Below are 19069 nucleotides of genomic sequence, written 5' to 3' on the forward strand. Positions count from 1 at the left end.
GACAGTGATCAGCTGAAATTTTGAGCCCACCAAACTGATTAGTGGATCTTATCAGCAAGGGTTTATATAGAGAGTGTTTTACTTTCAAATGGTTTCTTTTTTTGTAGGTGTCTGTATATATTAGGGGTGTAATGATACACATTTTCAGGATAAAAGTATACCGATAAAAGTATTCTTTGCTTTATTGTATCAATTGAACTATTGATTTTGTGGATCGTTACACCCCTATTTAACCTGCACATTATGTCCAAGAGGATCTAGACACCTGTTTTTCCATTATTCTGAAAACAAGGGTAATGTTAAGGAAGGCTTTAACAGTACATGTTGGAATTTGAAGTAATTTTTATAGGTGTCTGGATACTTTTGGACACAATGTTTGTATAACTTTGGTGTAGGAACATTTAGTTTAGTAGTAATGGTTCACTCTTATGCCTTTGGAACTTGCTGCTAAGAGTCACCTGTATCTGAAATGAGCCACATTGTATGTTGGTATCGATCTGTGAGCAGAAGGCTTTTTTTGGTTGACATTAAATATTTAGACATATCACATTTTTAAAAATGTACTTACATTCTTGAATGTTTCCATCTTGATTGGAAAACACTACTCTGGTTTCAATCAGCCCCCAGGTTTACTGGCTTGTATTGAGCTATTGTAATTCAATATCTGAATCTGAACAACACAAGGCCTGAAAGTACTATCCACAGATCTTTATTTAATAATTTTTTTTTTTTTTTTTGCTGAAAGCCTTTTGCAAGTGATGATTGATTCCACCCTCTGTTCTTTGTATATGTGTGTGGGCTCACATATTTAGCCTCTCTCAGTGGTCTCAGCCTTGCCCCAATGTGGGTTCACCCATCAAAGTGACATCAATAAGTGTTTCCGATCATCATCATTTTGCACTGCATCCCTCACCTGCACGAGAAAAACATTGTGCTGTGGGGTTTGTGGAAGAGATAATGTGTATACAGAAAGCAAAGGTGAAGGCATTGTGGTATGTTGCATGTTAAATGGGTCACATTGTGATGTCTGTGGGTTCATATGATTCCTTTCCATCTTTTCTGTGCCTGCTTCACCCTTCTTGTTTCTCCATATTTTTTCCACTGTGGGTTAAGGTGTATATTAAAGACTTAAAAAAAAATCTAATTTACATGATATTTTCTTCCCCCCAAATGATCAGGCAAGACATATTTGGTGCCTTAAGTTTGGCATTGCACAACATAGTTGCATTAAACATGGATCAGTTGACAAAAGTAGAGCAAACATGAGCATTGTCACATACATTTGTCCATTTTTTCGTAATAATTTTATGTCGAACAGTGGAACAAAAATATAATCCAAGCAAGTCTATTTCAGACAGAATTTGAAGCATATGATTTTATAGCTTCCATTATTGTTGGCTCCATTAGTTTTCTGAATTTCAAACTCAGGCATGTCTTGGCTGTTGGACTACATTTGGAGTAAACTGAAAATATTGTAAACAAGATTTTTTACCCCAGAACTATTCATTTTTTTGGTTCATTTATAAGTTGTACCAATGTGGAATAGTACCTGAAGTTCACTAAAAAATTAGTCTTTATTTTCATCAGTGTCAAAAACAAGCTCCTAGTGTTTCACTGTGCTGTTCCACATTGTTGCTTTGCACAGTCATTGCATTGCACATCTTGTATGTAAATCTGACTTGTGCTATTTGCTCCTCCCCTTCTGTCAGTTGGCGAAGACCCGGCCAAGTCTCTGACAGAAACTCCCCCTGACTTCAACCAAGCGTCTCCCCCTCCCAGAGCTCCGTCCACTGCCACCTCACTGTCCACCGACAACAAATTCCACTCTCTACCCTTCAGTCTTAATCGGAAAAGTGGGCCCAATGGCAGCATGAGCCACGGCCCGCTCTCCCTCTCTGTCCAATCGGTGATGGGAGAGCAGCAGGAGCCCCCTCCCCCTGTTTCAGCTCCATCTCCAAGACCAGCATCTCCCACCAAAGGTCAGCCAGGCTTGGAGGTGGGGTCACTGGTGGAAGTTAAGGAGAATCCTCCTCTGTGTGGAGTGATACGCTGGGTCGGCCTGCCACCTGGTCTGTTGGAGCCTCTTGCAGGGCTGGAGCTGGTGCGTTTATTGTTGTTATTATTATTAATATTATTATTATTTATTATATACCCCCTGTCTTTTTAAATATATATTCAGATAAAGAGAACCATTTTTCTTTGCTTGTAAGAGTCTGGTTTGCTTAGTAATTTCAATTTCAGAACGTGCCATTCACTCACAAGTCAATGCAGTCAGGGAGCACACTGTAATTTGAACTAATCCTGATTTTTATGTGGGTAAGGCAGGTGATGATTAGCATATGACCCATCAAACAATCACCATACCCCACTAAACCCAGTATTTTGTCTATATTTTTTGTCTAAAATTTTTAACCTGCTGCTAATGCATAATATTTTAAAGGCTAAATAAGTGGCTGTATAATTTAGTTATACAAAAAAATTTATTTAGTTAAAAGTTGTTAGTGAAATTATTTTTTAATTTTATGTGAATATGGCTCTCCTGTTTGTACAAACACACTGGAAATCCTTCAGTGGATTATCTTTAAACTTTGAATATGGCTTCTTCAATGATTTGTAATCTGTGCTTCTAAAATTCTAATTCTTGTTCTGCCCTGTGTGTTTGTAGGAAGATGAGTGTGTAGGATGCACTGATGGCACATTTAAAGGAACTCGTTACTTTACCTGTCCCCCAAAAAAAGCTCTGTTTGTTAAACTGAAATGCTGCCGACCCGATTCTCGTTTCCCTTCCCAACACCACTCGCCCAATCCAATCGAACGCTGCAATTCTATAGGTGAGACACAGACATCCTAACACTTCAGCGTATGTGCACGTTTCCCTGAACTGCATCACTAATGGCTGCACAATACATTACATTTTACACACAATCCATAAATAAGGGGAAAAAATTAAAAACAAACCAATAAAAATTGTTTTCAGAAAGTTGTTTCAGATCTGAGAAAGTGTTTGTCTGTCTGTATCGTCTAACTGTACAATTTCTGTGTGTGTCCCACTTTTTTGGTATTTTGGCAATGCAGGAAACAAGCACTATCAAAGCATGTAAGAAGCTGTTAACGAGAAAAGAAAAAAGACACATTTTAATGGGCTGTTGCTTGGAGTCACAATCAAAAACGCTCAAACAAATTTACACAAAATGTATCTCACCATCCATAAGTTTATGTACTCTAATTAAAAGTGTGCACACTACAGGCCTAAATGTTTTTGGGTATTTTATTTCAACCCATTGGCTCTGGTTAGATATGCTTATAATAATGAATGGAAAGGACTGTGATATGTTTGGTTTGATATTTGTGTGTGTTGAATTGTGTATTCTGTAGCGTTTGGAGGATACCTCAGTGAGGTGGTGAATGAAAACACTCCCCCTCGCACAGAAAATGATGGTTTGGAGGTGATGGTGGGGAAGAAAAAAGGAATTCAAGGCCACTACAACTCCTGCTACCTGGACTCAACACTGTTTTGGTATACTCATATGCACTAGCACTTTAACATTTATGAGCCAACACTTGCAAGTTACAAGTGCATTTGAAAATCTGTTAGATGTTTTCCTCAACAGGAGTGGAGAGTGGAGAACTTTCCTCCAAGGAAACTGTATGATGTTGCTTATTTCTTATTTCTATTACTGCTTTGTGTTCTGTTTTCCACATTTTCTCTCTGTCTGTCTCAGTCTGTTCTCGTTTAGCTCTGTGCTGGATACCGTATTGCTGAGGCCGAAGTCCAAGACTGACGTAGAATACTACTTAGAGACACAGGAACTGCTACGCACTGAGATAGTCAACCCACTGCGCATGTGAGTTTCCCCATATATACATTTCATACAGTGCCGTCATACACAAGTGCATGTAGACACCATGAGCTGTTTAAAGTTCACCTCTGTGTGAACACTGATATATATTTGTGCATGCTCAGATTGTGAAATCTACATAGAAAGATGCAAAGCAAAATTGGACACTGTAGAGTCGCACGAGTCTAAGGTAATCATGACTAATGCCAAGGGTATGCTATTAGTGTTTAAAGACCCCCCCCCCCCCTCACCCAAGACATTGGGCTGTGGAACACTAGAACTGCCCTCCCAACGTGGAGTATCATCCAGTGCCTTTAAGAGGATTTGGAATAGATTTATGATCCAGAACTAATCATCCAACTTCACCAGATTTGACATTATGTACACATTGTTGAATGCCATTAAAACCTCACAGACATGTTCCAACAACTTTTATAATGCCTTCCCAGAAATGAACACGCAGTTACGGCAGCAAAGTGGGACGATCTATCTATTTACCCCAATTAGCCATAACATTTTGCCCACTTCCTTCTTTCTACACTCACTGTCTCGTCTTTCAGCTTCACTGAGGTAACAGGAGCAGTGTGTAGTTCTACAATTACAGACTGTATTCCTTCTGTTGCTCTGTATACTTTGTTTGCCCACTTCAACAGCAACCAAACTGCAGCAACAGATGAGCTATGGTGGTCCTGTTTGGGTTCTGACTATTAAAGACCCGGGTGTAAGGGGGCAAACACAGTATACAGAGCAACAGATGCAGTCTGTAATTGTAGAACTACAAAGTGTTCCTCTGTGGTCAATGGAGCTGGGAGAATGGATACTGAATGTAGAAACAAGGAGTTGGTCATGATGCTATGGCTTAGTTTTATAAGAAATGTGGGATTAAAAAAAAAGTCCACAAAAATATAATTTATATTATGTAATATGTATTCTATAAATTATATAATTTAACTGTAAATAATATAATTGTAAATATTACATTACATGTTGCATGTAAATTAATTCAGTTATAATTGTCTTAGCCTAACATATATTTTAATATTTATAAAGAAATGGTTTCAGTGTTTCAGAGAAAAGTGAAAGACACTTTAGAGGTTTTATTGGTTGTAGTTTAGGGTTTTTTAAATATTTCTTCCCTTAAACTGAATATATGTTTGTTGTTTTTTGACAGACATGGCTACGTGTGTGCCACTAAGATCATGAAGTTGCGGAGAATTTTAGAAAAGGTGGAGGCAGCGTCAGGCTTTACATCTGAGGAGAAAGGTTAGACACACTGTGACCTGACACACTTTTATGTCCTTCATTAGTATCTTTAAAGACCCCAATATATCTGCTGTTTTCAATTAAAATTTCATCTGATGTTGTATTTTCTTGGAACAACTGCTGCAGTTTTTATCTCTTTTTAACACTTTTTATGGCAAAAATTTGAACATGTTCCTTGTTTGTCAGTGTCCAATTTTAAATGCCTCAGAAACTTATACAGTGTCTGAACCTGATTACAGTTGTATTAGAAAATGCTGCCTCCTGCTGACAATACATTGAGTGGACAGTTTGCTGTATGGCAATGAATTTGATTTGAAGGCAATAGCTGTAATTTCATTTTTCTTTTCTCTTCACACAGATCCTGAAGAATTCCTCAACATTCTTTTTCACCACATTCTGAGGGTAGACCCACTGCTCAAACTACGGTTTGTGTTTGTGAGATTTATTTATCACCCTCCCTACAGTTTTAGGTTCCACTTCTTTCTTTCTTGTCTCTCTCTCTCTCTCTCTCTCTCTCTCTCTCTCTGTGTGTATTGTATGTATTGGTGTACATTTGACCTATGGAGTTGGATTAATGTGAACTATTACGTTTTACAGTGTCATAATCTGAATCTGCATTTAGAATAGTTTGTGGAGATGAGAATATAGGCTGGAGTTTTTCTGTCTGTCAGGAAGGTGTGTGCTTGTGCTTATGATGTGTTAAAATCAGCTCTGTGTTTGACAGCTCTGCAGGACAAAAAGTCCAAGACTGTTATTTTTACCAAATCTTTATGGATAAAAAGGACAAAGTACTTGTGCCTACTAGCCAGCAACTGCTGGAGTGGTCCTTTATCAACAGTGACCTCAAATTTGCTGAGGTGAGCTCACTTATAAACATAATACAAACGTTTATCAATCTACAGACACGTGAATCTTTATAATTTCTCTCCTCTTCATGGTCTAGGCTCCGTCCTGTCTCATCATCCAAATGCCTCGGTTTGGAAAGGAGTTTAAAATGTTTAATAAGATTTTCCCTTCCCTTGAATTGGACATCACAGATCTACTGGAAGACAGTGAGTCACTTTTTTAGAAATGCCTTATATTACTCATTAACATTTACAGATTCCATATGAATTCTTTCGTTTCCATCAGTTATATCAAGTAACTGGTGAGTCATAACATGTAGGTGTCTTTTTCATTTAACATAATTATTGCTAAGTGTTTTGTCTTATGGGGAAAAAGACAATGGACCTTGCCTAGCAGGAGTGCCTGTCAACCGTTTGGACATTTTATTTGGTTTATTGATCTAAAGACACATTCTACAACAGAAGTTATCGATTTTAAAAGTTGTTTTCTTTTAGTGTTTCACAGATTGTGAAAGTTTGGGTTTGAAAATGTCACTGCTGTTTTATTATCTGTTTGTTTCTCAGAGGAGGGTGTAGTCTTATATGTTAATACCGTGTTTCCCCGATAGTAAGACGCAGTGTGGGTTTTAGGGGGGTCGGCTAATGTAAGACGTACCCCGAAAGTAAGACATAGTAAACTGTACGTTGGAAAAATATAAGCCATAGTACCGGTACCTTTTGCTGCATTAACTGCGGGATGCGGACGGATCTGGAGCGGAATGAGCGGAGGCATGTGGAGGCCGCGGGAGCAGCAGTAATGTTGTCCGTGGTCCAACACGCAGCCTCAGTGCCCTCATGTGCAGCCGCTGGTGGCCGCTCTGATTGGCATGGCCATGGTTGTCATGGAATAAATCTGTTTTATCTTCCAGTATAACATATTCAGACTGTTTGTTCTTACCGTTTTTCATTGTTTTACATGTTATACATGGAAATACCGTCATGATACGGTTGTAACAAGACATTCTTGGCACTTGCTTTTATAAAACTGTTTTATGGTGAATACCATACTGTTCAGGTTGTTAATAAATGTTCATTTTATGGTTAAAACAAAAATCGACATTTTTTACCAATATAAGACATACCCCGAAAGTAAGACATAGTGGGACTTTCGGGGGTAAAAAGAATGTAAGACACTGTCTTACTTTCGGGGAAACACGGTAATAACCCTGTTTCGAAGGGCAACATTATTGACTAGAGTTAAATGAATCACCAATACTCCTACTGCAATAGATTAAAGTAAAAAAAAATATATAGCAAAATTATTTGGGACCAAATTATTGATGGATATTGATGGAATTGTTTTATAAACAGTCATGTTACAGTCTTCTAATCAAGAACGTTTATGTGTGTGGTTTCAGCACCCAGAGAGTGTCGTATCTGTGGGGGATTAGCACTTTACGAGTGCAGGGAGTGTTATGAAGATGCTGACATTACAGCAGGGAAGATTAAGCAGTTCTGTGAAAAGTGCAATACACAGGTAAAAACTACGCACCCCACTATTCGCCTTCCTTATAGATATATTTAAGATACTGTAGTGCGTCATTTTTGCTTTGTACTGCCTGCAGTACCTATCCCAAACACTAGATGGAGACTTCTCTACAGATTTGGCAAGTAATACCTGTACAATGAAGCCAGCCCAGTTCTGTTAAACTTCAGATCTCTACTGAAATACCATGGTTCTTAAACTGCATATACTTCATCTAGTCTCGTCCAGTGGAAATCTGTACAGTTTTATTTTTTTCTTATTTATAACTATGACTAACACATTACTGTTAAATATTAGTTTAGCTGCAAAATCTTTTATCAAGCGTAGTAGAAGCAGACTTTCCGTTAACTCCAAACCAACACAAACGGCACCAGAGCTCAGGTTAAAAAAGGAAAATTTGTCATAACTTAAAACATATTATAGGTTTTAAGAAACAGAAAACAAATGTGTTTTCATACAGGATGAATGGATGAATGCAGCATATACAGTATGTCAAAAGCTCAACAGGGATACTTTCTTTTACACATTTCTACCATTGTTCTAACACTAGGAGACTTGTGACCCATATCCTAGGATGTTTTTCTTGCTGGTTTATTACATGTGCAGGGGCATGTAGAACATAATTCATTTTTGAATATAACCATAGTCCAACAACAAAAAACAAAACGGTAACTTTGAAGACAAAGAGAGTTTTATTATGGAGTTTATGGAGTGTATCTGTGTGTGTGTGTGTGTGTGTACACACAGGTGCATCTGCACCCACGTCGTAAGGCCCATCGATACGGGAAACTGTCAGTGCCTAAAGAGCTTCAGGAGGGTGTGTGGAGGCAGGGTTCCTTCCCCCACCAGCAGATGGAGCTGTTTGCTGTGCTTTGCATTGAGACCAGCCACTACGTCGCCTTCGTCAAATATGGCGCTGCCGACAATGCCTGGCTCTTTTTCGACAGCATGGCTGACCGAGACGGTACAGACACATATAATCAGAATTCATAAAGCTCATGTTGAACAAATAATTAAATGGATATTTCAGTGGCTCTGTACTGATTTACAGATTTCTTTACAGTGCTTATCTATACAGTGCCCGAGTTCATGTGAAAATTGTGTAAATATTATTTTTGAGAGATTAGAGCTTAATCAGAAGTTTATTTTCCTCAGATACTTGTGCTTAAATAAAATATTAATTAATTTGTAATTTAGAACGGCAAAGCATTTATTACTACACAAGTGTATTAGTGAAGATAAAAATCTATAAACTCTCTTGTTATACTTGGCCATCTGTGTTTAGTTACTAATTCCCTTTCCTGTATTTTTTCTACCTGTCTTATTTCTGACAGTGGAAATGTATCTTTTTGTTTTAGACCAAAAGACTACAAAAGTAGTACAGACTTGAACAAAATGTATTTATCCAACTGTTAAAGGCTAAGCACCACTTAATGGACCGCCATGAATATTTCACATTATTTTAGTTACTGACATATATAAGTATGAATTAAAATGAAAATAGCAGCTTAATTTGCTTTAAAACTGACAATTTTATTAAATTGACGAAAAAACCCGAGCTCGCTACGGAAATTCTTGAACGCAACCGTGACGTCACTGGTGGACAACAGCTGAACAACGCCGCTGTAAAACACCGTTATGACTGACTGTTATGACAGTATCTAGCTACCTAAATAACCAACATTATTCATGACAATAGCCTAGCAATAAGCTAAACTCAAATTTAGAGGTACCGTTATTCTTGTAAATGTGATAGAAGTCAAACTCGAATTCATCCGACACTATAAACCTCCGTAATGCAATTACGTAGCCTAGTATAATCTGAACCACCGAGTTTAGCAGGTCAAGCTAACGTTAACTAACACCAACTAAAACAGGCGAAGTGAGTGTCCTTACCCTGTTTACCTCCATGTTACAGAGGCTCTTGAACACCTTTCGTTGGTGTCCTTACATGCCCATATTGTTGGAAAAGCGCCAGTGAAATGAGCTACAGATAACGGAGTGAGCGGATGGCCCTTTCCAAAGTGCCCGTTTAAAGTTGACAAATTTAGTCCATTTTCTGGATATTTTGGGATCTTTGAGCCATTTGTGCACAGATGTCCCACTGTACATTGAATGATTGCAGCCAAAAACAACACACCTTTTTGTCATTTTGCATTAAATTAAGTGCAGCTTCTAGAGTTGTTGTCCACCATCTACGTCACAGGCAAGACGCCCATTAGAGTTTCCGAACACTGTTGGGGGGCGGGGACCAATGGTCTTTTAAACCTTATTCCTTGAAGTAGTAAGAAATAACATGTTTTCTGACTATCAATAAACACAAGCTAGGAGCTCAAATTCCACTGTATTTATTTGTTTGACACTTTCATAGAGCTGGTGCTTAGCCTCTGAATGCTGTGTTTAAGAACTTTCAGAGCAGTTCTATATGTTCCTCACTTCTCAAGTAGCTTTTAAGCTTTCCAAAATGTTGGGGAAGATACTTTTACCTCAGGAACAATGCATTTACTTGAGTAGCTCTTTAGGCTACTCTACCCATCTCTGATTATGACTGAGATATCTTCTTTGTTTGTGTGTGAGCAGGTGGCCAGAATGGGTTTAACATCCCGCAGGTGTCCACATGTCCTGAAGTGGGGGCTTACCTGAAAATGACTCCAGAGGAGCTGCACGCTCTAGACCCCAAAAACATCCAGGGCTACGCCCGCCGCCTGCTCTGTGACGCTTACATGTGCATGTACCAGAGTCCCACCATGAGCCTCTACAAATAGGGAGAGAGTGTATTGGAAAGAAGGACCTGGGAGGGATTCATGTAAGAGGAGAAATCCATGACAGTAAAACGAGAGGCAGACATGAAAAAGATACGGAGCTGGAGATTAAAAACGACAAGAAAAAGCAGAGCGATGGAAAGAATGAATGACATGAGCCCACCGCAGAACGTGCCTGCTCTCTCTGGAGACCCTGCAAAGAACCCACACTTCTTGCCCTGTCATGTCATTATGCCTGATTTGCTCTGTATATATAGTTGTAGAGTATGGACAGGGCAAGGAGGAAGGAAAAAGCTGATTTGCACTGTTTCTTTTTTTTTTTTTTTTTTTTTTTTTTTTTTTTGTGTGTGTGTTCGTTGTGTATATGTGTGTGTGTGTGTGTGTATGTTTGAGTGCTATTTTTTCCTGACCTCTGTTGTAAGCCGTGGACGAACACCAACCCAAGAAAACATGTCAACGTGACTTTGTCTTATTGTCCCAGTGAAGAATGAAGAAACTGCTGTTATAAACAGTCACCTGGGGATCTATAGCACATCTATACCAGCCGCTAGACCACTGCATGGGACAGGACCCATCCCTGCTATCCCATTGAATGGATAGATCTCTCTGTCTCTCTCTTCCTCTGTTTCTCTCTCTCCCTCTCTCTTCCTCCCTCTCTCCCTGATATAAATGGAATAGGACTCAAACGTGAGGCCTCGTCATTCATCCTCTGTAACTATAAAGCCATCAGTAAGCGCAGCAAGTGCACGGCACATATATGTCAACTGTAGTTTACAGTAACTTGTCTCTGCTACAGGTTTCAGCCTCTCCATATTTTGCTGTGGTGTCCTTGTCCTGTGTACCAACCTACAGCGCAGTATCGGTGTGTGAAAGCTTGAAGGTGATACTTTGCTTGACTTTTCCTAAAGAGTGGAACTGAGATACTGTCATAAAGCACACAAGCATTTTGCAACACAAATTGGTAACTTTGTGATTTTTTTATTTTTATTTTTTATCCTGGATTATTGACTGCTTTCCCTTTTGTGTTTGGCCTTTAAGAGATGAACGTCAGACATGTATATTGGCTTTACCTGCTTCATATATACATGGCTATAATGCACTCCAATTTCCCACCTATAACACCAGCTAAGACACGTTTTGGGTTGATAATGCAAATAGTAGACATTGATACTTCAAGAGAATCGCAGTTGCTTCTCATCCTTTAATTCGGCACCCAGACTTATTGTTCACTCCGTAAGTGAAAACACAAACCTGCTTCACTGGGCATATTGCAGTAAAAAACAGTGGTTTGAAGATCGACAAATATCATGAGATGTAGTCTGTGTTTGAAACAGAAGGTTGGTAATTTCGATGACTTGTTGCTGCCTGTGAGTCTGTGCTTTAGATGGCAGCACTTGGAATTGAAGCTATCTTTGAAGAGTTTGAGACTTGTTTCAAAGGTAGCAATAGGTCACGATGTTGTCAGGATACAGATACGCTAATATTTGTTATCCAGAATAATTACACCTTAAGAGTTATCAGAACCAAAAGTGTTCGATTCAGACATGACTCTGCACCGTCCTCCCTCAAAACACTGCCTCATATCCCGCGCTCCAAAAACAGCATTATGGTGCAGTGCTTATATTCCATAATTAACAAGCCCTGTTTTTGAGGCAACTCCGTTTCAGTTATGTTTTTTTCATTAATCTGTGTCTTAAACCGGACACTCTTAAGGATGTTTATGCCAGGGATTGGTCTGTATGTTCAGGGCTGTGAGTCGGTGAAGTGTTAAGAGGTTGAGGGGTGAGAAGTACGGCAGAAATATAACAGTGCTTGATGTATATCAAATGACCAGATGAGTTTAGATTGATTGGAACACACACTATTCACCAGTAGTGACAATTATGTTTTCCCACCAAAACACAACTATAAATAAATCTCACATATAGTTCTATTGTTATGAATTCATGAGCTGTGTCCGAAATGGCTCTCTATTTAAGTTTTAGGGCAATATTGAGTGCGTCAATGTTTTTCTCAATGTAACGTAACTTGAGCTTTATTTTGAAGGCACAATTATCTCCCACAATGCACTTGTAATTTACAATAAACATCATAGCTCACTACATGAGCTGAATGTGGACCAGGATTGATTGTGAGTTTCCTTGCTGTAAAGCAACAGACAGTGCGAGTATCAGAATACACTTATGATTCTTAGCACTATTTAGTGAACTAAATAATACCTCACTAAATAGCACAATAGTAATGAGGGATTAGGGAGCCATTTCAGTCACGGCCATGAACTCTCAAAATAAGCCAAAATTGTAAAAAGAAAAAAAAAATAGCAACTTGGAACTGCCTCTTAAACCTATTTAAAAAAAAAACTTTCAGTTGGTCAGTGTTGGCAATGTATATCGTAACATAACAAAACTCTGGAGTTACAAGTTTTACATGTTTTAGCGTGCTGATCTAGGGTCAGTTATCTTTTAAAGTTTTTATATTTATGAAATAAGTGTGCTCGTCCGTCCCAGACTCATTGGGCCCTTTCCTGCCAAAAAAGGCACTAGGCTCAAAAACCTTATCTTAGATCAATGCCCGTGGCCTGTAGATCTTCAGTTCAGTTGATGCTCGTTACTGGTTTCACTACCACAAGTGACGTCATATAAAACAGAAACACATAACTCCTGGAATTGAGACCAACTTTGTGCCCTGGCCACGCAGACCAGGCATTTCTCATTACTGGACAGCATGGATGAAACTAGTGAACCGAACAGACAGGCAAAGGAGCTTACATGTTGTTTCTGGAAGAACAGGCTGTAACTGGTGTACCTGTTCAAATCGAACCCTGGTTACGTTTCTTCTATTTGTGCTGTTCTTGTAAATGTTAACTAAATTAAAAACACATTTTCAAAAGTATGTTTTGTGAATGAATTATTTAGGCATCTCTTCAACAAATCAGGGTTTGGGGGATGCCAGGGGAATTCCATATACTGGGACATAGGTGTGGATTTTGCATGGTTTAGACTAGGCCATTAGAACACACCAAATTCCTTAGGACTGTGTTTGAAAGTGCAACCTGCAGCTCCCCCCTGCCTGATTATCTATCCATCCATCCATCCCTCCATCTGTAACCGCTTATCCAGTTCAGGGTGGGTCCAGAGCCTACCTGGAATCATTGGGTGCAAGGCGGGAATACACCCTGGAGGGGGCGCCAGTCCTTCACAGGGCAACACACACACACACACACACACACACCTATGGACATTTTTGAGTCACCAATCCACTTACCAACATGTGTTTTTGGACTGTGGGAGGAAACCCACGCGGACACAGGGAGAACACACCAACTCCTCACAGACAGTCACCCGGAGCGGGAATTGAACCCACAACCTTCAGGCCCCTGGAGCTGTGTGACTGCGACACTACCTGCTGCGCCACTGTGCTGCTGCTGCCTGATTATACAAAGGCTATTTGACTAAATAGAGTGTACTTATATTCTTTGGTTTCCATTAAAAAAACCCCTGAGATTTCATAACCAGCAATGAACTAATAACTCTACCTAATGAACTGGCAGCTCTGTCAATATACATTTGTCGAAGTGCCATTGTTGCTAAGCTGTCCTTTTCTTCACCTAACCTCCGAGGTCATTGTTCCTGAGTGTGTCCGTTGCTGCCAGGGGCTTTGCAGGTGTGATGCTGCTCTTGCTGTCATCGAGCTTCATGTCGCATTAACATGGCGTCACAGCTGGGGCAGAACGACAGGTCAGAAAACACTGGCTGGACATCTGGGACAAATCTGTCCTGCAGACACAGACACCTCCTCCAATCACAGGTAGACTCTTGTTTATGTCTTTGTTTGTTTGCTTGCCCACTGCCCTCAAGCCTGAATCCTTTAGACCCTTGATAGCACAGAGATTGTCACCTTCAGAAAATGTTCAGGATACAGCTGCCTCTCAGCAACCCCTCAACACACACACACTCATACACACCTTGGCCTATTAAAAGTTGCTGTCACTCGTACTCCTCCTGGCTCGCTGACTGAACAAGTGCCACGTGAGTGTTTTGTCAGCACAGCAGCTGGCACACAATGCCCTCTTGTAGCTTTATGCCACAGCATATGCCCACCGTGTGATATGCGCTAATTTAGCCATGCGCTGGTACCTATAGCAACAGATGGAGTGCTGCTTTGTCATTCTCACCCCCCCACACCCCTACACCAACCTGAGGCCTCAGGGGGACGGACGTGAAATAAAATCAAAGCATATGGAGCGCTCTCTCTTTCTCTCTCTATCTATCTATCTCTATCACAATCTCTGGGTCATGTTTATGATGAACAGAGGGTTTCCCATAATTCAGAGGCTTCTGGAGTATACTCTTTGGAAGTCCCAGGGCACGCACAGTGCTCACACATACACAGCACAGACCAAAACAACAGCGTATTATTATATCCATTCACACTACAGTTTAAACCTCTTAGCTTTGTTTATAGCGTGCATTTGTTGTGGCATGGTTTGACTGCCCTAGACAATGTCACAGTATTAATTTCTTTCAATAGTTGCATGATAGAAAAAATATTCTTCAGTGAGGTTAAAGTCAGGACTCGCCTGTTGTCCTGGAATACATCTGTAATGAGAGTGTAATCTGGTCATTCATTATTATCACCACATTGCTGAAGTTCCAGATCATAACCCCGCCCCACTTTGCTTATATAGATTCAAACTGGCTTACTTATTTATAAACATACACACATATTCATACATATATATACTGATGGAAGAGTACTTCCTCCTCTTTCAAAGCGCCTTGCCGAGGTAGTGGCCTGCTGCTCTAGGTCTGTGTGCATCATCACTTCTATATAGATGGCTTAAATGTGGAGTCCAGTTTAAATTTATGTATTGCTGAGCAATGGGGGCCGCTTAGTGGTGCAGCAGGGAATCACTCTCTCAAAGCTCCAGGGACCTGGGGTTGTGTTCAAACCCTGCCTCGAGTCACTGTCTGTGAAGAGTTTGGTGTGTTCTCCCCATGTCTATGTGAGTTTCCTCTGGGTGCTTGGGTTTCCTCCCATGGTTCAAGAACACATGTTGGTAGGTGGAGTGTTTGTGTAAAATTACCCGTAGGTGTGTGTGTGTGTGTGAGAGAGAGAGAGAGACCTGGTGAGTGTGTGATTCTCTGAGATGGACTGGAGCCCTGGCTAGCGTGTGTCCACTGTAACCGTGGACAGGACGAAGCAGTCACAGAAAACGAATGAATGCTGTGCAGTAAAATTATAAGCATTTAAAAAAGAAATTGAGGATGCCCCCGGGATGACTTCCACTGGTGGCAGACCCAACATTATATCTCCCAGCTGTCCTGAGAACACCTGGGGATCCCCAGGAGGAGCTGGTGGAAGCTGTGGGAGACAGACCCCTGGGCTTCTTTGCTCACCTTGTTGCCACCATGACCCTGAAATGGAAAATAATAAGAAGATGATGATGATCCTTATTTTGGACATTATTTTACACAATGGCTGAAGTGATATGTTTATGATCCAGGACTTAACACTATCTAATGCTCTCATGGCTGAATGCCATCTGTTCTTTGCAGACATCTTCCAAAATGTGGTTAATGTTCTTTATTTGAGGAGAAATGTTGGATGAGCAGTGTATATGTGGGAAAGTATGCGTCTCCAGCCATTTGCAGATATATGAATAAACTTGCAAATCTTGTAAACCCTTCTCAACACTTCCTACACACGTATCCATTATGAAAACAGACTTATAACAGGGGTCCAGAATGCCTGGTGTGATAAACACGAATTTGCTGGTAGTAAATGAACACTTCATGAAAGAAACTCCATCTCCCTACAGCCCAACACCTTCTCCTGTTCCCAAGGGAAAAGAACAAGCGCCGCACAATGACCCTTCTTCATCCTAAATTAAGGAAATCACCGTTTTCCTGTCGGCTGAGTGAAACACTATTGCTCGGCTGGGCCAGGTTGCGACGGAACAATTTCAAGCCAATCAGCCCTAACCCGATGTACCACTTCGGCTTCACTTTAAATCTGCGTTGATAGCAGCTTTTATGCTTGGCCTTCAAAGCACCGATGATTATGTAGATTATTCCGGGGATGATCAAGACTGATAGCATTAACCTCGCTGCTATTTATTTAGCCACTTCTTCTTAGGTTATTGTTTTCTGCTGCTGAAGTCTCAGACCCAAGCCTTTCATACAACTATGTCCTAATGTCTGTGATCAGACTTAACTCAATTCACTTGATCTGTTTACAATTTAAATATAGCACTCGCTTCAAGTCTCCTCCAAGTTAAGACCTGCCAGTGTCGAGAGGTCGCTAACAAATCATGCATGATGTCACACAGATCACACTGTATATTGCATTCTCCAGTGAAAATATACAACAAGGCAAGTTAAAGGCAGCCAAACACACACACACACACACACACACACACACACACACACATACATGCGAGTGTAGCAATATCCAAGTGCTTAAATGGTTTGTTTTGCTCCGATGTTGACCAGAGGAAGATTAGGCCCTTTGAGTCTTGGTACCTCTCAACGTTTCTTCCTCATGTTCTGAGAGTGTTTTTCTTTGCCAGTGTCACATTGGCGTTGCTCACTTGGAGCTAATACAGAGAATTCTTTAAAGCTGCTTTGTGACAAGAACAATTGTAGAACGCACTACATATGCTTTAAAATATTGAGTGTCTAATTCTTTTCAAAACATAAGAATGCTCAAAATAGTATTGTTTTTCTATATTCCAGTGGTAATCAGTTAAATGAGTTCCATTTGCTATAATTTCCTTTAAGCAAAGGAAGAAGCTTCATAAATTCTAGCGTCTTATTGCCTAGAGCTTGGGCGTAGCCACAGGTTTATTAGCTATGACACCCAGTCACCCGAAGAAGAACCTCTGGCTACGCTGCAGGCCTATGGTACAACAGTCCTATCAATACATACTATGTTACCCTGAAATCCAGGCTAAATTTAATAAACATTGCTGGGCTGTAAATGAATGAGTGGGCACTCAGCATCAGGGCATAAATAAAGAAGTGGGGAGTTTGGTTATTTTGCACTCCCTCTGCTTGGATTTCAGTGGGTAAATTTGTGCCTTTGTGCCATTTGAACCAGCCGCTGAAAAAATAATCAAAAACAAAGGGAAAAAATGAACACACTGAGGGCGATGGCTCAACAGGTAGTGTCTCTGTCTCCCAGCTCCAGGGACCTGGGGTTGTGGGTTCAAGTTCTGCTGCAGGTGACTGTGTGTGCCCTCTCTCCAGGTGGGTTTCCTCTGGGTGCTCCAGCTCCCACAGTCCAAAAACACACTTTTTGGTAGGTGGATTGGCTACTCAAAACTGTCCTTAGGTGTGAGTTGAGTGTTAACCTGTGAAGGACTGGTGCCCCCTACAGGGTTTGTTCCCGCCTTGAATCCACTGATTCCGGACCCACCTCGCGGTTACAGACAATGAATGAACACACTGAATGGGCAAATGCTCACTGACAACAGGGAGTTTGAGAAGCATCTGGGAAGTCTAGATGTTGATACATTTATATGAAGTTTTGATTGCATTCAGCCATAAGAGCATATGATATAGTGACGTTGGGGGATTAGTTCAGGATCAACAACAGCCCTCCAGCACTTTCATTTTTATACTTCTACATTTCCATGTTTCCATTCTCAGTTTAGAAAATGTCTTCATACAACGACTTCCAGCCTTTGACCAGCTCTTGTTATTGGTTTGTCGTGTTATGTTCATATACCTGGGCCCTTTTTAACCTCTATTCTACTCCACACTTCCTCTGCAAAGCAGGCTACACACCACCATGAAAGGAAAGCAAAACCCTGATCTCAGTTCAGCATAAAAGGGCAACGTGTACCATCCTGGTGTTGCGAGTGAGGAGTCGTTAATGAGCTCTGGAGCAGATGCTGCATCTGGCAGTTCCCTCCTGAGAAGCAGGTGTAGCCAAACTACATATGCAGCTAACACACGTAAAATATTTAACGTCATATCTGTCACCTCCGCCAAGTGTTTTTACTACGCATCACCTTCGGGAGGGGAAAGGGGAGGGGGAAGGACCAAGGCTGTCGTAAACACACCCAGCAGCCTTACACACATTTAACACACACCAAACCTGTGCTCAGAAATCTTCTGCTTATACCACAGCACACATTATTTGGCATGTGTACGGTGTTAAAAGCAGAGAGAGATGGGGTGCGACTCATGGTGGGACTGGAGTGTAAGCCGCCACACCTGTGCATTCCTCCGTTCTCCGCCACCCCTCCCTTGTTCGTCTCTCTCTTTCTATATCTCTCAGTCATTCTCCCTCTCCTTTTTGGCCCTCCCTCTTTCCCTCCCACCCTCCATCCAGCCACCTCTCGTCTGTCTCCTTTAACGCTGCATTATTTACAGGTGTTTACTGCAACACACTGCAATCTGCTCTCCAGATAAAGTAAATGTGTGTAACAGATGCATGTTAACTCCACCGGATGTTGCGAGGTAATCTCGAACTCCTGCGTGCTTGCTGATGTTTCATTAGACTCTAATGCAAGGCTGTGGATGTCTATAATGCTACTTCAAAAATCAAAAAATATTAAGACAGCCATGTGCATGAAATTACTTGTGCACAGTTTACAACAACTCCACAGAAAATATTAGCCTAAGATGATACTATGACCAATGATCTTGAGTTTCAAACACTCACCAGATTAATATGATGTTGTGGTGTCCCTGTCTAGACACTGGACAATAGCACAGTGGTTACAGCCTTCGTTTTGAAGGACTATTAAATGATAAACAACTGTTGTCAGCAGACTTAATAGACTCTGATTACAACCGGTTCAGATCTGAGTGATGATATGATACA

At 40.7% G+C, this 19069-nt stretch overlaps 1 protein-coding gene across 2 annotated transcripts in view; it reads left to right on the forward strand.

Annotated features, from left to right (window-relative positions):
- The window catches only part of LOC136676481 (ubiquitin carboxyl-terminal hydrolase CYLD-like), a 30464-nt gene extending 18197 nt beyond the window's left edge, over positions 1–12267 (forward strand). For both annotated transcript variants that reach the window (XM_066653542.1, XM_066653543.1), the window contains 11 exons: positions 1710–2101; positions 2666–2831; positions 3376–3517; positions 3723–3845; positions 5011–5102; positions 5461–5527; positions 5827–5959; positions 6046–6154; positions 7345–7463; positions 8220–8436; positions 10053–12267. In XM_066653542.1, the coding sequence (XP_066509639.1) occupies positions 1710–2101; positions 2666–2831; positions 3376–3517; positions 3723–3845; positions 5011–5102; positions 5461–5527; positions 5827–5959; positions 6046–6154; positions 7345–7463; positions 8220–8436; positions 10053–10237 (1745 nt within the window). In that variant the 3' untranslated portion in view covers positions 10238–12267. The remainder of the gene's footprint in view (positions 1–1709; positions 2102–2665; positions 2832–3375; positions 3518–3722; positions 3846–5010; positions 5103–5460; positions 5528–5826; positions 5960–6045; positions 6155–7344; positions 7464–8219; positions 8437–10052) is intronic.
- The last annotated feature ends 6802 nt before the right edge of the window (positions 12268–19069 follow it).

Source organism: Hoplias malabaricus, chromosome X2 (genome assembly GCF_029633855.1).
Source record: "Hoplias malabaricus isolate fHopMal1 chromosome X2, fHopMal1.hap1, whole genome shotgun sequence".
In the NCBI taxonomy this organism is placed as follows: Eukaryota; Metazoa; Chordata; class Actinopteri; order Characiformes; family Erythrinidae; genus Hoplias; species Hoplias malabaricus.